We start from the raw sequence: 19,328 nt of genomic DNA on the forward strand, positions 1-19,328 counted from the left end.
CTTTTAAGATTTTGTGGACTTCAACTCTCAAGAATTCCTCAGCCAGCCATGCTGGGCAGACCCTGATGCGAACGAAGAGATAGATAGATAGATAGATAGATAGATAGATAGATAGATAGATAGATAGATAGATAGATAGATAGATAGATAGATAGATAGAGACAGACAGACAGACAGACAGACAGACAGACAGACAGATAGATAGATAGATAAGGAAGGAAGGAAGAAGGAAGGAAGGAAGGAAGGAAGGAAGGAAGAAGGAAGGAAGGAAGAAGGAAGGAAGGAAGGAAGGAAGGAAGGAAGGAAGGAATCATGGAGGAGAGAAGGAGGAGGGGAAGGGAAAAGAAGAAAGGAGGAGGAATGAGCTTGGGAGAAAGGGACAGGAAGGAAGGAAGGAAGGAAGGAAGGAAGGAAGGAAGGAAGGAAGGAAGGAAGGAAGGAAGGAAGGAATCATGGAGGGAGAGAAGGAGGGAGGGGGAAGGGAAAAGAAGAAAGGGAGGGGGAATGAGCTAGGGAGAAAGGGGCAGAAAGAAAGAAAGGAATTAGGGAGGGAGAGAGAAGAGAAGAGAAGAGAAGAGAAGAGAATTTTTATTGGCCAAGTGTGATTGGATACACAAGGAATTTGTCTTCGGTGCATAGGCTCTCAGTGTACATAAAAGAAAAGATACCTTCATCAAGGTACAACACTTACAACACTTAATGATAGCCATAAGGGTACAAGAGGGAGGAAAGCTTAGGAAAACACTGGACCCCGATCAAAATGATGAAAATACAGGGGGGTCCTCGACTTACAACCATTTGTTTAGGGACGTTTCAAGGTTACAAGGGCACTAAAACAACAACAGGGAGGGGGACCTCTGCAGCATTCCTGTGTTCGAGCGATCAAAATTCGGATGCTTGGCATCTTGTATGACGGTTGCGGTGTCTTGGGGGTCATGTGATCCCCTTTTGTGACACAGCAATTAGGAAACCACACTCACTTAAACAACCGTGTCCCTAATTTAACGACGGAAGCGAACACACTTAATGCTGAATGCACTGAATCCCTGCAGTCGTTCAGTGGGGGACACGGTTGTTAAGTGAGTTTGTTTTTGCTTGTCAGAAGGCCGCCAAAGGGGATCACGTGACCCCGGCAAGAAAGATCGTAAAATGGAGGCAGAAGGCGCTCATTTTTTCATTTCTTGATAATTGAATCAAGAATGTCACGCAATAACTATTAGGAAGGATTTGCTATGAGAAGAGCAGTGACGGTATAAAGAAGAAAAGTGAAACACATAGAAAAAACGAGATATACAAAAATGATCACTGTGTCAGTTAATCCTTCGTTGGGTAACCTTTAGCGTGAATGACGGTCTTACAACGTCTCCCCATGGAGTGAACCAAGTCTTTTAATTCTGCAGCTGTTCTAACGTGAAACCAAGATGGAATGATGGCTTCGATTTATTTATTTATTTAATTAATTAAACTTTTATACCGCCCTTCTCCCGAAGGACTCAGGGCGGTGTACAGCCTTCATTTAAAACAATTAATATACATATTAAAATAACAATTAAAAACCTTATTCAATAAAAGGCCAAAATTAAAACCGTCCAATTGACCATATAAAATACCCAATAAAATTACAATTTAAAATTTAAAATTTAAAATTTAGAATTTAAAAATCAGGCCAGTCCCGCTTGGATAAATAAATAAGTTTTCAGTTCCCGGCGAAAGGTCCGAAGGTCAGGCAATTGTCGTAAACCGGGGGGGGAAGTTCGTTCCAGAGAGTAGGTGCTCCCACAGAGAAGGACCTTCCCCTGGGGGCCGCCAGCCGACACTGCTTGGCGGACGGCACCCTGAGATTAACTGGGTTTTATTGCTGGGTCACTTCTGACTAGCAAGTTTCTTTAGCAAAGCTGGCTGAGGGACTCTGGGAGTTGAGGTCCACAAGTCTTAAAGTTGCCAAGGTTGGAGACCCCCTGATCTAAGGGAAGATGCTACCACGCGCAAAGACAAGCGATGTTAGCTGCATCACTGTTGATTTTCTGGAAGACCCTCAAAATGTGGCTCCATTATCAGGCCTGGGAGTCCGGTGAGATCTTGAGATGGCTCCGTTGTTTTTTGTCATCGTCTGTCGTTTTCTAGTGACTTTTTTAAACTATATTTAATAAGGATTGCTTCTTTATATGTCTGTTTAACTGATGTACACCACCTAGACTTTTAGCTACACAATTTGGGATGAAGACCCTTTGGATGGTGTGGGAGTAAGGAATGGATTTCCAGAGGGGGGGAAAATTGCAGACTGCAGGAACCGTTTGCACCACTCAGGTGACCCTGAGGATACAGATAAACCTCCAAGTGCTTCAACGAGCCTCTAAAAGGATGCAAATGACCAGCTGTCTGCAAGGAGTATCAATCCTTCCTTTCCTCACCAGCCAGTCAGAACTGAAGAAGCTTCTGGGATGAGAAGCGAAAGGTCAATCTCTATAGATTTTCACCACCCAGAGTTACTTTTCGTAAGAGGAACACCATCGGCATTGACAAATAATCCCCATCGGTCAATTGCAAAAGGCAGCTCTACTCCGAACAGCTTGCAACCTACGACGACGATACCTTTAACACCTCCACATCCCACTATCCTAGGTCCTTCGGAAAGGTTCAATAGGCGGACAGAAAAGCCAAATCCGATCTGTACATCTGGCTGACTGTGCGAGGAACCGTAAAAATAATCATCGCAAAAGGCAGTTTTACTCTGAACAGCTTCCATCCAGCCTTTAACACCATCCATCTTTAACAACATCACACGCGACAACAACATTTTCCTATCCCAGGTCCTTGGGAAGGACTCGGAGAGGGTCAATCAAAACACCAAATCCTGTCTAAAACCTCTGGCGACCGACCTGTAAGGAAATAAAAACGCAGGAGTTTCTCACCTGAATTTTTATGGGCCAGGTGAAGTTGCTGACGTAGACAAAGAAAGTGATGTTGGGATTGTTGCGGAAATCAAATTTCTCATTGGAGAAGCTGTCCTTGTATTCTTTGACTTGGTTCTTTGAAACCACTGGAATCTCCTCTCCGGCCTGTGTACCAGCTTTTGAGAAATTTAAATTTGAAGAAAAAAAAAAAAGGAAATTAGAAAGGGCACTAATGTCAGGACCTTTGGAGATATAGATTGAAACTGTCGTTCAATCACAGTGACCCTATTGACAGCTGTTGACCTGGTCACATCTGTTAAAACTTCATCAACCGTTGGTTGCTGGGAGGACTGCCGAGTGAGCAATCATAACCGTTATCTGGAGAAAGGTCAAATTATCTACAGGTAGTCCTCGGACTTACAACCACAACTGAGGTCAACATTTACGTTGCTAAAGGGAGGCAACAGTTAAATGTGTTTTGCCCAATTTTACGACTTTTCTTGCCACAGGGATTAAGTAAATCGTTGCATTTGTTAAGTGGTTGTGAAGTGAACCCGGCTTTCCCCATTCGCTTGTCAGAAGGTTAAATTAGAATAATAGGGTTGGAAGGGACCTTGGAGGTCTTCTAGTCCAACCCCCGGCTCAGGAAGGCAACCCTACACCATTTCAGACAAATGGCTATCCAGCCTCTTCTTAAAAGCCTCCAGTGATGAAGCACCCACAATTTCTGGTGGCAAGCTGTTCTACTGGTTAATTGTCCTCACCATTAGGAAGTTTCTCCTTTAATTCCAGGTGGCTTCTCTCCTTGATTAGTTTCCTTTCTTTGCTTCTTGTCCTGCCTTCTGGTGCTTTGGAGAATAAGTTGACCCCCCCTCCTCTCTGTGGCATCCCCTCAAATACTAGAAGACTGCTATCATGCCTCCTCTAGTCCTTCTTTTCTCTAGACCAGCCGTACCCAAATCCTGCAACCACTCTTTGTATGTTCTTTTCTCCTTGACTTTGGGTATGTAGTTCTACACCAGGGGTGAAATGCTCCCAGTTCGGACCGGATCACCCGATTCGGCCTGGATCCTGTAGCAATGGCGGCGGATGGTTCGGAAAACCAGTAGCAAAAATTCCTGCCCTCCCCCACCCAAGCCCAGCTGAGCCAAGCGATCATCAGAGGTTTTTTGTGTTTTTTTTTTACTTTTAAAAGCATGTTTTGTTCGGCTGAAAAAATGCTTTTAAAAGTTAAAAAAAAAAAGCCTCTGATGATCGCGTGGCTCAGCTGGGATCGTCAGAGGAGCCTTTTAAAAGCATTTTTTCTACAACCTCTTTGGCTTTTCTTTTCTTTCCTTTTCAAGCCGAAGAGGTTGTAGAAAAATGCTTTTAAAAGTAAAAAGGGCCTCTATGGCTCAGACTGGTAAGACAGTCTGTTATTAACAGCAGCTGCCTGCAATTACTGCAGGTTCTAGTCCCACCAGGCCCAAGGTTGACTCAGCCTTCCATCCTTTATAAGGTAGGTAAAATGAGGACCCAGATTGTTGGGGGCAATAAAAGTTGACTTTGTATATAAATATACAAATAGGATGAAGACTATTGCTAACATAGTGTAAGCCGCCCTGAGTCTTCGGAAAAAGGCGAGATATAAATGCAAATTAAAAAAAATAAAAATAAAAAGTTGGCCACGCCCACCCAGTCACATTACCCCTCCCCCCACCAAGCCACGCCCACAGAAGCGGTAGTAACAAATTTTACATTTCACCCCTGTTCTACACCCTGCACAAAGCTTGGTCCAGGTGGGCCGTGGGCAACATGAATGAAATAGAGGATCACATGAATCCGACCGTCACAAATACGAGTCAGTTGCCGAGCGCCTGAAATTTGATCCCGTGACTACGGGGATGCCACAACGGTCGTAAGTATGAAAACGGTCGTTAGGTTCAATTTTTTTTCAGCGCCGCTAAACGGACGGTTGTTAAGCCGAGGACTACCTGTAGACTAAAACAGCCGATCCTTGTGTGCCGATTTCCAGCAATATTCCAGCCACGAACAGTAAAAAATCTTGACATTTTAAACATGTTCTCAATTGCTCGGTTGGTAGACGGTGTTTGCTTGACTTTAGGTTTTAAGAGAAAGCTGACAGTTTAAATTTTAGCAGGAACATTTCTGGACACGATTAGAAACACACACATGCGCGCACCCACCCCAGGGAAACCTTCTCAGTTCCGCTAAGAAAGTGAACAGGTGGCCAAGGGTTCGGTGTTAGATCAAATTGAACGTGCTTAAGTGCGGGAAAATGCCCATTTCAAAGCAGGCTGAGCAACCAAGGCCTCTTTATGACCTGTGGACTTCAACTCTGGCTCAGGAATTCTGGGAGCTGAAGTCCACAGGTTGTTATGAGGGGCCTCTGGTGGCTCAGCAAACTAAGTCTGTCTGTTATTAACAGCAGCTGCTTGCAATTACTGCAAGTTCAAGTCCCACCAGGTCCAAGGTTGGCTCAGCCTTCCATCCTTTATAAGGTAGGTAAAATGAGGACCCAGATTGTTGGGGGCAATAACAGTTGACTTTGTATATAATATACAAATGGATGAAGACTATTGCTTGATATAGTGTAAGCCGCCCTGAGTCTTCGGAGAAGGGCGGGATATAAATTCAAATAAAAATAAATAAATAAAATAAATAAATTAAGTCGCCCATTCTTGCTTTAAAAGGTGCTGATCTTTTTTTGTTTGTTTGTTTTGCGGTGCTTAATGCAGCGTGATCCCGGGATATTGCAACCCGTCATAAACATGAGTCGGTTGCCAAGAATCTGAAATTTTGAGCACCTGGCCATGGAGCTGCTGCAATGGGCTTAAGTGTGGAAAATGGACATGTCACTTCGTGGAGTGCCCTTCTAACTTTGAACGGTCACTAAATGAAGTCGAGGCCTACCTGCCTGGGGGAACATTCCTCACCTGCAAAGCTTGTCGACCAAGTGATGTTAAGGTTGAAGTTTTTCGAAGCGTTGATAAACATGTCCAGGTCTCTGTTTTGCTGGTTACGAGAAAATAAAGGGAGAAAGAGGAGCATCAGGCAACTTCCATACAAAACTGTTCGGCTATCCCTTTTCAATCTTCTCTTTGATTTAAAAACGTACCTTCCGCTCCTGAAATTGCGATTTATAATCCATAGTAATAAACTTACATCACTCTGCAAGAGCCCTACCTAAATGAATACGCAGCATCAGGAACAGAGGTGGGTTTCAAATAATTTTATCACCGGTTCGCCACCCACCGAAAATGTGAGCGCTCGCGTGGCCTTTTACACGTGTGCACTTTGCTCGCGCGCGTGGCTTGCATGCATGCACACGTCTTAGAAAATGTGGCTAAATAGAACGGCATAGCACCGGGGCGGATAGGCGGGCCTCCACTATCGCCTGAACCAGTCTGAGCCAGCTGACTAGCACCACTGATCAGAAACTCAACCACCTTCCACAATTCTGTTGTCTAATATTTCTACACAATAGACTAACTTTGCAAAGCCGAGACCTTTTGTTCTGTCCCCCTTGCCTCAGTCCGAGTGATAGCTTAATTAGCCGGCACTGCTATTTCTGGCAGCAAACTAGCGAGCGTCTGCCAAGTGTCTCTGTTATCTCCCTTGATGCCGAAGAGTCAACAAACAGTACTTCCGCTCTAGTCAAGCAGTTGATTTGCCTGCTATGAAGAGGCATAGCAGCCCTTGCTGCTTTTATATTCTGTGGGGTGTGGCTCCATGACTCAGCACTTCCTAGGCCTGCCCCACCCCTGCTTCTGTTGTTCCCGCCTCTCCTGCCTACAAAACCTAGGGTCCAGCCAGGCCTGATTGCCATCAGCCGGGTCTGGAGGTGTGGCCTGGGGGGGCGGAAGAGTCAGGGGACGGAGGCCTCGTTATCTCCTCCACCTGACCTGCCTCTGGCTCCTGGAGCTGAGCCAGGGAAGCCGGTGCTCCCGAGGTAAGTCCTGATGGCCCTTCCCCCTCACTTTCCAAGTCACTTTCTGGCAGGGGGCCCGGCTCGGGGGGCGCAGACACAACACCTTGGAAGGAACAACTCGGTGCCGAGTTGACAGATCTTACCAACCTCTTCGGGTGTCGCCACAAAATTGATTGCGGTGTAATAGCGGTCGTCTTCTTGGGAGAGACTGAAAGTGAACTGATAGTCGATGAGAAGGGTATCTACAAGGAAGCATAACGAGAAGACAGTTAGCAGATACCTTGGAACAGGAGTCCTCGACTTACGGCCAACAAACTGAACCCCGAAGTTCTGTTGTTAAGGGAGCGTCGCTCCCATCTGACGATCTTTCTTGCCCTGCTTGTTAAGGGAACCCCTGCAGTTGTTAAGTGAGGAACAAGGTCGTTAAAGGGAATCGGGCTTCCCCGTTGACCCCGCTCGGCAGGAGGTCACAAGAAAGGAAACCACGTCAGCCTGGGGACACTGCGACCGTCGTAAATACGAGTCCGTTTCCAAGCGCCTGAATTATGATCACGTGACCCACGGGGGTGTCGCAACCGTCGGATGAAAAACGGGCGTTAAGTCACTTTTTTTTTTCCAGTGCTGGTGTAACATTGAACATTGGTTCACTAAATGAAATGGCTGTAAGTCAAAGACCACCTATAGAAGGCCAGAGGAAGCAGAAGGCAAGCGGCTTACAATTCTTAATAAATATTTATTATTTCTTTGTTTGTTTGTTTATTACATTTCCACGCTGCCCAGCGACGTCTACGCTGGCTTGGGCATGTCGTGAGAATGGCCGATGGTCGGATTCCGAAAGATCTCCTGAATGGAGAATTAGTGCAGGGAAAGCTCCTCAGAGGGAGACCACAGCTGCGATATAAGAATCTCTGCAAGAGGGATCTAAAGCAGGGGTGAAATGATCCCGATTTGGACCGGATCATCCGATCCAGTAGCGATGGTGGTGGGTAGTTCGGAAAAATCCCTCCCTTCCCCGCCCATGCCCAGCTGAGCCGCGTGATCATCAGAGTTTTTTTTTTACTTTTAAAGTAACTTTAAAAGTAAAGTTACTTTTTACTTTTAAAGTTACTTTTTACTTTTTAAAAAAAGTAACTTTTTTTTTACTTTTAAAGTAAAAAAAAAAGCCTCTGATGATCACGCGGCTCAGCTGGGATCGTCAGAGGAGCCTTTTGGCTGAAGAGGTTGTAAAAAAAATGCTTTTAAAAGCTTCCGACGATCAGGCAACTCAGCTGGGATCGTCAGAGGAGCCTTTTAAAAGCATTTTTTCTACAGCCTCTCCGGCCGAAGAGGTTGTAGAAAAAATGCTTTTAAAAGTTAAGGGGGGGAAAAAAGTTGGCCACACCCACCCTTTTTAAAATTTATTTATTTGCATTCATATCTCGCCCTTCTCCGAAGACTCAGGGCGGCTTACACTATGTCAAGCAATAGTCTTCATCCATTTGTATATTATATACAAAGTCAGCTTTTATTGCCCCCAACAATCTGGGTCCTCATTTTACCTACCTTATAAAGGATGGAAGGCTGAGTCAACCTTGAGCCTGGTGGGACCCTGTCACATTACCCCCCCCTCCCCACCAAGCCACGCCTACAGAACCGGTCGGTCGTAACAAATTTTACATTTCACCCCTGATCTAAAGGCCTTGGGGATGGACATGAACGACTGGGAAACCTTGACCTCCGACCGTTCAGCTTGGAGGCTAAAGACGCAGCATGGCCTTCTCCAATTCGAAGAGACATTTGTTCGGCAGGCGGAGGCCGAGAGGCAGTCCCGGGAACCAGCGAAATCTGGGGGCTGGGCAGAGGACCGAATGTATCTGCCCTCAGTGTGGAAGGGAATTAGCCTTTTTAGCCACACTAGATGCTGTTTTAGGACCTCTCTCCAGAGCAGGGGTCTCCAACCTTGGCAACTTGAAGACTTGTGGACTTCAACTCCCAGAGTTCCTCAGCCAGCTTTGCTGGGAGTTGAAGTCCACAAGTCTTCAAGTTGCCCAGGTTAAAGACCCCTGCTACAGAGCACGATACCATCCTCTTCTGAGCCTGAAGGATGCCAACGACGCTGCCCATCTCCCCCTACAAGGTCACTCTGGGCAGCTTACAAATGATAGAAGCAGGTCAACAATAATAAAGATTAAAAGATTAAAACGAGCCAGCCTTAAAATCTTATTAAAGGCTGCGCTGAGACATTCTAACTGGGTGTGGTTTTAATCTTTCAACAGCTCTTTTTAATGGTTTTATAACCCATAAGCCGCCCAGGGTCATGGTGTAGGAGAGATAGGCGGTGGCATTAACGTTTAATAAGTAAATAAATAAAGATTAAATCAACTTGTGATGAGGCCTGGTGGCGCAGTTGTCGGAATGCAGTATTGCAGGCTAATTCTGCCAACCGCCAGGAGTTCGATCCTGACTCTCTCAAGGTTGACTCAGCCTTCCATCCTTCCGAGGTGGATAAAATGAGGACCCAGATTGTTGGGGGCAAGAGGCTGACTCTATAAACCCCTGAGAGAGGGCTGTAAAGCACTGACAAGTAGCATATAAATCTAAGTGCTATTTCTATTTTCCTTCCTTCCTTCCTTCCTTCATTCATTCATTCATTCCCTTTTTCATTCTTCTTCCTGGTGGTGCAGTGGTTAGAATGTAATATTACAGACTAATTCTGCTGACTGCCAGGTGTTTGATCCTGACCGGTTCAAGGGTGACTCAGCCTTCCATCCTTCCGAGGTGGGTAAAATGAGGAACCAGATCGTTGGGGGGGGGGCGGAAATACACTGACTCTGTAAACCCCTAAGAGAGGGCTGGAAAGCACTAAGGGGTGGTACAGGTAGTCCTTGACTTACAGTTCATTTAGCAGAACAAAATAGAATAGCAGAGTTGGAAGGGACCTTGGAGGTCTTCTAGTCCAACCCCTTGCTTAGAGAGGAAACCTTACACCACTTCAGCCAAATGGTTATCCAACATCTTAAAAACGTCCAGTGTTGGAGCATTCACAACTTCTGGTGGCAAGCTGTTCCACTGGTTAAATGTTCTAACTGTCCGGAAATTTCTCCTTAGTTCTAAGTTGCTTCCCTCCTTGATTAGTTTCCACCCATTGCTTCTTGTTCTTTCCTCAGGTGCTTTGGAGAACAGCTTGATTCCCTCTTCTTTGGGGCAACCCCTGAGATATTGGAAGACTGCTATCATGTCTCCCCTAGTCCTTCTTTTCATTAAACTAGACATACCCAGTTCCTGCAACCGTTCTTCATATGTTTTATCCTCCAGTCCCCTAATCCTCTTTGTTGCTCTTCTCTGCACTCTTTCTAGAGTCTCAGCATCTTTTTTACATCCTGGCGACCAAAACTGGATGCAATATTCCAAGTGTGACCTTACCAAGTGACCATTTGAAGTTACAACGGCACTGAAAAAAGTGACTTATGACCGTTTATCACACTTACGACCGTTGCAGCGGCTTGGCAACTGACTCGTATTTATGATGGTCGGAGTGTCCCAGGGTCACATGGTCTCTTTTCCCGGCCATCTTACAAGGGTGGAAGCCACTTGACAACCGTGTTATTAATTTAATAAATGCAACGACTGTGGCAAGGTAGGTCGTAAAATGGGGCAAAACTCACTTAAACCAATGTTCCACTTAGCAACCTAAACGTTGGGCTCGACTGCGGTCGTAAGTCGAGGATTCTCCCTGTATTCTGTTTAGTAGAAGAAAGCCACTGAAAGAGCTTTCAACAATCTAGCAACGGCGAGCACCGTGTTTAATCTCTTTTCATGGGCTGACGCTATCCGAGACACGGACAGAATGCCGATTAAGGATGGAGAATGCCTTGGGGGAAGCTCAGCCGCATCAGGACCGGACATCCTCTGCATTTCTGGGATTGCCACCTTCTCCTTAAGGCCAGCTTGTTTTCGCAGGCATTTAATTTCTCCGGCAAGCGGGGTTGTTTTTTTGTTTTTTTAATTCCGTTTATATCTGGCGTTCTCTTTCCATTTGAGCCTCTAATTGGTTTTTAATGTGTCGTTTGATCGCGGGAAATTGGGTTTGGCGCGCACGGTTGAGATTAAAAAGGGGGAACGAAAGGATGGCCGAGCAAACAAAACGCTAGATATCGCCGTTAAGGGGGAATGGGTTGGTCTGTTTTACTTTTAAGAGCCTTCTGATTTAAAAAATGTTTAATCTGCGTCCATTTGCCTACAGTTTGGAAACTCTTAACTGGGTTTGCAGGCGTTGTGCGATGTTGACCGAGGTCTAAGCCTTCTTGGGAGAAGGAAGGAATCCTGCCAGATTTGCTTCCAGTTTTTAGAGCTACAGGTACTCCTCGATTTACGACCACAACTGAGCCCAAAATTCCCATTGTTGTTCAGTGAATTTCGCCCGATTTTACAACCTTTCTTTAAGCGAACCACTGGAAGTTCATAAGTTAGAAACCCGGTGGTTGAGTGAATCTCCCGTTGACTTTGCTGGTCAGAAGGTCGCAAAAAGGGGTCACATGACCGTCATAAATATGAGTCAGTTGCCAAGCACCTGAAATTCGATCACGTGACCAAGGGGATGCTGCAATGTGAAAAATGCTTTTTTCCAGTGCTGTTCTAACCGGTCATTAAACGAACCATTGTTAAGTCAAGGAGTTGTAGTTGATCACCAAGATCATCAGAGGAGATCCTGTTACTTAAGACTGAAAGCAGCTGAACAGCTTTGCATGAGGGAGACATTTTCCACAGTGAGAGGTTTAGGCGTAGACCAGGGGTCTGCAAACTTGGCTCTTTTAAGACTTGTGGACTTCAACTCCCAGAGTTCCTCAGCCAGCAAAGTTTGCAGACCCCTGGCCTAGACGGATGTTTCTTCTACCATGGCAACTTGAAGATGTGTGGACTTCAACTTCAAGTGTTGAACCTTATGATTCTTGACGAAGGTATCTTTTCTTTTATGTACACCGAGAGTCTATGCACCAAGACAAATTCCTTGTGTGTCCAATCACACTTGGTCAATAAAGAATTCTACTCTATTCTATCTTCAAGTTGCCACAGTTGAAGAAACACAAATCTAGTATGTGCCTGATGACAACTTACATCTTTGCCCTACCGGGATAAAAATCACACACAAACATCCACCCCACCACCACCCCCAACAATTTTACCATCTCTTAATAAATATCTTTGTATTGGAGAGAAGATATTCATCTATTGGAGCTCCAACCACACTTCAAGAATTACAGTAAACACAATCTATCTGTCATCTCTATCATTATCTATCTAGATATCTATCTATCTAAATATCTATTCATCCATCCAAATATCTGTCTGTCTAAATATCCAAATATCCATCTATCCATCCATCCATCCATCTTTCCATCCATCCATCCATCTAAATATCTATCTAAATATCTATCTATCCATCCATCCATCCATCCAAATATCTGTCTATCTATCTATCTATCTAATTATACAAATATACAAATATCCATCATCCAATCCATCCATCCATCCATCCATCCATCTTTCCATCCATCCATCCATCCATCCACCTAAATATCTATCTAAATATCTACCTAAAATCCATCCATCCATTCAAATGTCTGTCTATCTATCTACCTATCGATTTATCCAAATATCCACCCATCTCATCTCATCTAATCTAATCTAATCTAATCTACCTACCTACCTATCTACCTACCTATATCTATGTATCTAAATCTTTCTCTGTCTGTCTATCATCTATCTAAATATATATGTAAATTTTTCTCTCTCTCATATCTATCTAAATATCTATAAAAATGTCTATGCCCACCCACTCCCTCTCAGTGACTGAATGTTATTTCACAAAAAAAATTAAAAACCCAATTTACCCAGAAGAAAAACAACCCATCCCCTTCCTTTTACTTGAAAGCAGGTAAAGGAAGGAAGGAGGGTGGATAAAAGGAACTCGCAGAGACCTTAGCTCAGTGACCTTGACAAAAAGCTCCAGAGAGAGGAAATTCAACACGGCAACGATGCTGGTCTCTTCCCTGCCTCTCCCCCGCTCTACCGCTAGATCACTTGATCTATAAATCCCAAACAGGCCAAAGAAATGTAATTTCCACTCACAGTAGCAGGTTCCTTTGAGAGGGTTACCCTGGTATCGATTCTCAACTTCACACCTGGAGGAAAAAAGCATTAAAAGAATTGGCCTCTGGTCGTAACTCTTTCCTGTACACGAAACTTTTATTTCTCTACTTGATTTGTACTTCCCAGGAACAATCTGGAATAGCAGTGGGTTTTTTTGGGGGGGAAGTAGATAAAAGTCAGCGTGATCTTCCTGATACAGGTAGTCCTCGACTTACCACCCAACATTCCCACTGCTAAGCAAGGCAGTCGTTAAGTGAGTTTTGCCCCGCTTTCTTGTCACAGTTGTTAAGCGAATCACTGAAATTGTTAAATGAATCATGTCGAAGTAATTCCCAGCTATTTGAATAAAGTTTATTTTTCCACAGTCTAAGTTTATTACTACCTACTTGGGCCTGGGTCACAACAATCTATTCATCTCCGCCCCCTGCCTTTTATCTCCAGAACTAGAGTAGGGTTTCACTAGCAGCGGTGGCTCTTCCGGCCCAAGGACCGGCTCATAGATTTCCACTGCTCTCCTCTCCTCTGCACATCCACACGTCAGGACTGGACCCAGCTGTTCCTCCTCCTCTTCCTCATCAGCCACCTCCAGACCTGGGGGCTGTTGACTCTCCATCTGAGGGCTGACCGACGGCCCAGACTCCGCCTCTGTCTCTCTCTCTCTCTCTGACAGCTCCATTCCCACCTCCCCCTCGGTGACCCTGATGCTGACCCTGACTCTCACGCCGCCTCCTCATCTGATTCGGCTCCTGGAGGGGCTGGGGGCTGACAGGCCACAACAAAAGGGAACTTAGGAAAGGTAACAGCGATGGGTGCTTAGGAGGTTCTCAAAAACAGCCTGAACAACCCTTTGACCAGGACGGTATAAGGTCTCCTGCTTTGAGCAGAGGGGTTGGACTAGATGACCTCTGAGGAGCCTTCCAGTCCTACGGGCTGATCTTTCAGCTGCAGCAAAATCACTCACACGACACAGCTAGGCTAACTTCTGGGATTTCCTGTCTATTACTTGACGGTGAAGGAAGATGCCGAATTTCACCGTGAAAGTCATACGACGTGTAAATAACTTCGTAGGCGACCTTTGTAACTTTGGCATGCGATACGGAGATTGTGCAATCAACTTTTTTTTTTTTTTAAACAGGGCCTCTGTAACCACTGGGGTCTGTCCTGGTGCAGAATAACAAAGTTAGAAGGGACCTTGGAGGTCTTCTAGTCCAACCCCCTGCTCAAGCAGGAGACCCTATCAAATCTTAGACAAGTGGCTAAAACCCTTAATCATTACGGATAAATGGTTATCCCATCTCTTCTTAAAAACCTCCAGTGATGAAGGACCCACAACTTCTGGTGGCAAGCTGTTCCACTGGTTAATTGTCCTGACTGTTAGGAAATTTCTCCTTATTTCTAGATTGCTTCTCTCTCCTTGGTTAGTTTCCGTTCGTCAGTTATTGTCCCACCCGCAGGTGCTTTGGAGAATAGGTGGACCCTCTCTTCTTTGGGGCAGCCCCTCAAATATCGGAAGACTGCCGTCATGTCATCGCCTAGTCCTTCCCTTCACTAGGCTAAACATGGCAAGTTCCCTTAGCAGCAGTTTATGGTACACACAACGACTGCCGTATCTTGACAGCCACATCCACCCTCTTCCCTTGCATTTTAGGAGGTGTCCTGTGGATATGAAAAAATGCAATTTCTTCTAAGTGTAGATGAAGCTATAAAGCGGATTAAATAACCCTCTGTGACAGCCCTTCAAATATTGGAAGACTGCGATCGTGTCTCCCCTGCCGTACATTTTTCCAAGTGGTGTTTTGGGTCTTTAGAACTCTCGGCTTGGCTATTTTCTTGCAGACGTTTCATTAGCCAAAGTAGGTAACAACATCAGTGCTAGAAGGGGGGTTGGGTTTGCAGAGTGGAAAAGAAGGAGAAGTGGGGAGGATAAAGGAGGAGAAGGACTGCGGGGCTCCTTGATGCTCTCTGAGCTGGGCTGTTTTCTTGCAGATGTTTCATGACCCAACTAGGTAACATCATCAGTGCTATCAGTGTTATTGATTACTGTACTGTAACTGTAGCACTGATGATATAACCTAGTTGGGTCAAGAAACGTCTGCAAAAAAACAACCAAGGTCAGAGAGCACCAGGTGTCGTGTCCCACTCCTCCGCTGACGGCCGGGTCAGGGAAATCCGAATCAGGCTTGCCTCTGCAGCTCTGCCCAAAGTCCTAGCAAAGTCCTCAGAGCAGGCAGGAGACCAGAAAGTGACCTCAGCAAGATAAGTTCGACTTTGCCTGACTCAGAGACTGCCGGAAAGCAGATCCTTTATATAGGCCATGGGGTGTGGCTCCATGACTCAGCACTCATTAAGGCCTGCCCCTCCCTTCCTTCTGTTGCCTCCGCCTATCCAATCTTCTGATGCGAGGGTCACACCAATCAGCAGCTGTTGGGAGTAAACCCTCCTCAGGCTCACCTGCTGTGGAGGACGGGGAGGGGTCTAGCTGCTCCGTTTGCCTGGGCATGGAGTCAGGGCTGGGACCGGGAGGTGCCCCCTCCTCTTCAGCTTGTCTGGGCATGGAGCCAGGACTGGGGCCGGGAGGCATACATTCCTCCGTGTTCGGGAGCAGATAAGAAGGCCCCGGCTGCTCTGAGGGCGGGCAAGACACAACACCAGGCATCCTACAGTTGTCGTCGTCCTCCTCCTCCTCCTCCTCCCACACCCTACTCCCTTCTAGAACTGATGATGTAACCTAGTTGGGTCATGAAACGTCTGCAAAAAAATAACCAAGCTCAGAGAACACCAGGCATTCTACAGTTGTCCTCCTCCTCCCACACCCTACTCCCTTCTAGAACTGATGATGTAACCTAGCTGGGTCATGAAACGCCTGCAAAAAAAAACCCAACCAATCTCCGGGAGCACCAAGGACCCCTCATTTCAACCCACAGCTGCAAATGTTCTCCTTTATTGGCCTTTAGACCACCAAGGGCAGACGTGCAGTGAGTTAGGGGCTACCGAAATGTTTCCAAGCTGCTACTCACAGTTGGCATTCTTCTCCTTTGATCCCTTTGGTTGTGCAGAAACACTTCCCGGTGTTGGTGTTGCAGATGGAAGCGTGGCCGTTGCACTTGCAGGCTGTTAAAGAGAAAAAGGCATTTCCGACAAAATCAAATACAAATTACTTCATAAGGAAGAAGCCAACAAGCTTCACGCAAATCAGGCAGGCGGAGAGGTTTCCGGATTTTCTCCGGCCAGGTGTAGGTAGTCCTCGACTTACGGCCACAATTGAGCCCGACATTTTTGTCAACTAAGCCGGCCGGTAGCTAAGTGAGTTCTTCCCCATTTTACGACCTTTCCTGACGTAGTTGTTAAGCGAGCCACCCAGTTGTTAAGGGAACCTGGCTTCCCCGTCGACTTTGCTGGTCTGAAGGTCGCAAAAGGGGATCGCGTGATTCCCCGGGACGCTGCGACCGTCGTAAATGTGAGTCAGTTGCCAAGCGTCTGAATTTTTAATCACGTGACGACAGGAACATTGCAACGGTCGTAAATGTGAAAAAGTCGTAAGTGCCTTTTATCAGTGCCGTTGTAACTTTGAACGGTCACTATAGGAACCGTTGGAAGTCGAGGACTACCTGTAGAAAAGACAGGGAGTTCCTCCTCTTAAGCGGAAATGCAGGAAAATGCGGGGTGTTGCGTCTACACGCTAGGCACAGTTAGCAACCAAGATCTGAACAGGGAAAGGCAACTGAGATATTAGAATATGGAGTTGGAAGGGACCCTGGAGGTCTTCTAGCCCAACCCATGGCTCAGGCAGGAGACTCTACACCATTCCAGATCAATAGTTGTACAATTTCTTCTTAAAAACCTCCAGTGTTGGAGCACCCACAACTTCTGGTGGCAAGCTGTTCCACTTATTAATTGTTCTCACTGCCAGGAAGTTTCTCCTTAATTCCAGGTTGCTTCTCTCCTTGGTTAGTTTCTTCTTCTCCTGCCTTCAGGGGCTCTGGAGAATAGTTTGACTAGCTTGAGAGCGTTCAGAGCATGTGGTGGGAAGAAGGCACCTTGCGGCTTCTGCCAATGGGTTCAACACAAATTGCCGCACAATGTGTGTGAGGGATGGGGGAGAGAGAGAGACAGACAGAAGGAGACAGAGGGGCAGAGAGAAAGACAGAGAGAGTGAGAGACACAGAGAGAGAGAGAGAGAGAGGAACAGACAGACAGAGAGGGGGGAAAGAGACAGAGAAAGAGACAGAGAGAGAGAGAGAGAGAGAGAGAGAGACAGAGAGGGGTTAGAGGAGAGAGAGAGAGAGAAGAGAGAGGGGAGAGAGAGGGACAGACAGGGACAGAGGGGAGGGGAGAGAGAGACAGAAGAAGAGAGGGGCAGAGAGCGATAGAAAGAGTCAGAGAGAGAGAGACAGACAGACAGACAGAGAGGGGGGACAGAGAAAGAGACACACAGAGAGAGAGAGAGAGAGAGAGAGAGAGAGAGAAAGGAGAGAGGGACAGAGAGAGAGACAGAGACAGACAGATAGAGACAGAGAAAGAGAGAGAGAAAGAGACAGAGTGGGGGGAGAGAGAGAGACAGACAGACAGACACAGAGAGACAGACAGAGAGGGGGGAAGAGACAAAGAGAGACAGAAGGAGAGAGGGGCAGAGAAAGACAGAGAGAGAGAGACAGAGACAGACAGAGAGAGACAGAGAGAGAGAAAGGGGAGAGACAGAAGGAGAGACGGACAGACAGAGACAGAAAGAGAAAGAAAGATGGAGAGAGAGAGAGAGAGAGAGAGAGAGAGAGGAGAGACAGAAGGAGAGACGGGCAGAGACAGAAAGAAAGAAAGATGGAGAGAGAGGGGGAGAGGGAGGGAGGGAAGGAGGGAGGAAGGGAGAGGGAGAGAGAGAGACAGAGACAGAGAGAGGGGAGAGACAGAAGGAGAGACGGGCAGACAGAGACAGAAAGAGAAAGATGGAGAGAGAGGGGGGAGAGGGAGGGAAGGAGAGAGAGAGAGAGAGAGAGAGAGAGAGAGAGAGAGAGAGAGAGAGAGAGGAACATTCCTTTCTTCTCAGAAGTCATGACTTTGATTTGCAAAAGTTGTCAGCCCTGAAGGCTGCAGAGATAAGCTTTTAAGTGCGTCACCAACACCTGCCAGAACAAAAATCTCAGAAAACAGGGGAGGCTAAACAGCCCTCGGGCGCATTATATCAACACGGGCACCCGGGCAGCCTGAGGCTAAGCCAAGCAAACCCGAGAACGCACACCCAGCCGATCTCCATATTGTCGGTTCCGTTCCTGGATGGGTATTTATTTGTTGGTTTGTCTTTTTATTTGTTTATTTAGTAGTTTGGGAAGAAACATAACCCCTCCCCCCGCACACACACGCACACACTCCCGCTGAGCATCTTCTAATTTTACAAAGGTTGGAAGAAATTAGCTCGCGGGCAACGTGAAGGAACGAGGCATGATATCAATATTAAATAATTCGACACGGATTTGCCAGCATTCCTTCGATGGAAAATTAGCAGAGGCGGCATTTCCTTCTGGGGAAAAACTTAAGCACGGGGGGGGAAGGTCCTCGACTTACGACCATGGCTGAGCCCCAAAATTTCTGTCGTTAAGGCAGATGTCTGTTAACGTGAGTTTGGCTCCACTTTGCGACTTGGTTTGCCGCAGTTGTTAAATGAATCTCTGCAGCTGTTAAATTAGGGACACCGTTGTTAAGTGAATCTGGCTTTCCCCATGGACTTTGCTTGTTCGAAGGTCGCCAAAAGGGGACCGCGTGACGCCGGGACACTACGACCGTCATAAATATGAACCAGTTGCCAAGTGTCTAAATTTTGATTGCCTGGCCACGGGGATGTAGAATGGTTGTTAAGTATGAAAAAAAATCCTAAGTCACTTTTGTTCACTGCCGTTGTAACTTTGAATGGTCACGAAATGAACTGTCATAAGTCGAGGACTACCTGTATCTGGGGTCTACCTTGGTGCTGTCTGCATTTGGTGGTTTTCTTGCAGACGTTTCATTACCGAACTAGGTAACGTCATCCAGGCCTCCTACTTCAGGGAGACCTTCTGATGCGTGTGAAGTCGCCACTGATCATCTTGAACAGCGGGCGCCTCTATCAAGAGACTTGGGAGAAACGTTCATCAGTGGATCAGGTAGAAGAAACGTTCTCTCCCAAGGTCTCCATTCCAGCCCGCTGGGATCTCAGAGGTGGAATCTATTTGCTACCGGGCTGCCACCCAGACCCATGATCCACATCACAACTTCCAAAACTAGGTCAGTGACAGGATTACCATAGGGTAAAGGTTCCCCTAGCACATATGTGCTAATCCTTCCTGACTCTAGGGGGCGGTGCTCATCTCCGTTTCAAAGCCAAACAGCCAGCGCTGTCCGAAGAC

The 19,328-nt window shown here is 46.4% G+C and overlaps 1 protein-coding gene across 1 annotated transcript in view; it reads right to left on the reverse strand.

Annotated features, from left to right (window-relative positions):
- ATRN (attractin) overlaps window positions 1–19,328 on the reverse strand; it is a 241,010-nt gene that overhangs the window by 101,782 nt on the left and 119,900 nt on the right. Inside the window, exons 20-24 of the mRNA XM_058192126.1 lie at window positions 15,972–16,065; window positions 12,934–12,986; window positions 6,973–7,067; window positions 5,831–5,909; window positions 2,913–3,070 (exon numbers count right to left, since the gene is read on the reverse strand). Of these exons, the coding sequence (XP_058048109.1) occupies window positions 2,913–3,070; window positions 5,831–5,909; window positions 6,973–7,067; window positions 12,934–12,986; window positions 15,972–16,065 (479 nt within the window). The remainder of the gene's footprint in view (window positions 1–2,912; window positions 3,071–5,830; window positions 5,910–6,972; window positions 7,068–12,933; window positions 12,987–15,971; window positions 16,066–19,328) is intronic.

The sequence above is a fragment of the Ahaetulla prasina genome, chromosome 8, assembly GCF_028640845.1.
Source record: "Ahaetulla prasina isolate Xishuangbanna chromosome 8, ASM2864084v1, whole genome shotgun sequence".
Lineage (NCBI taxonomy): Eukaryota > Metazoa > Chordata > Lepidosauria > Squamata > Colubridae > Ahaetulla > Ahaetulla prasina.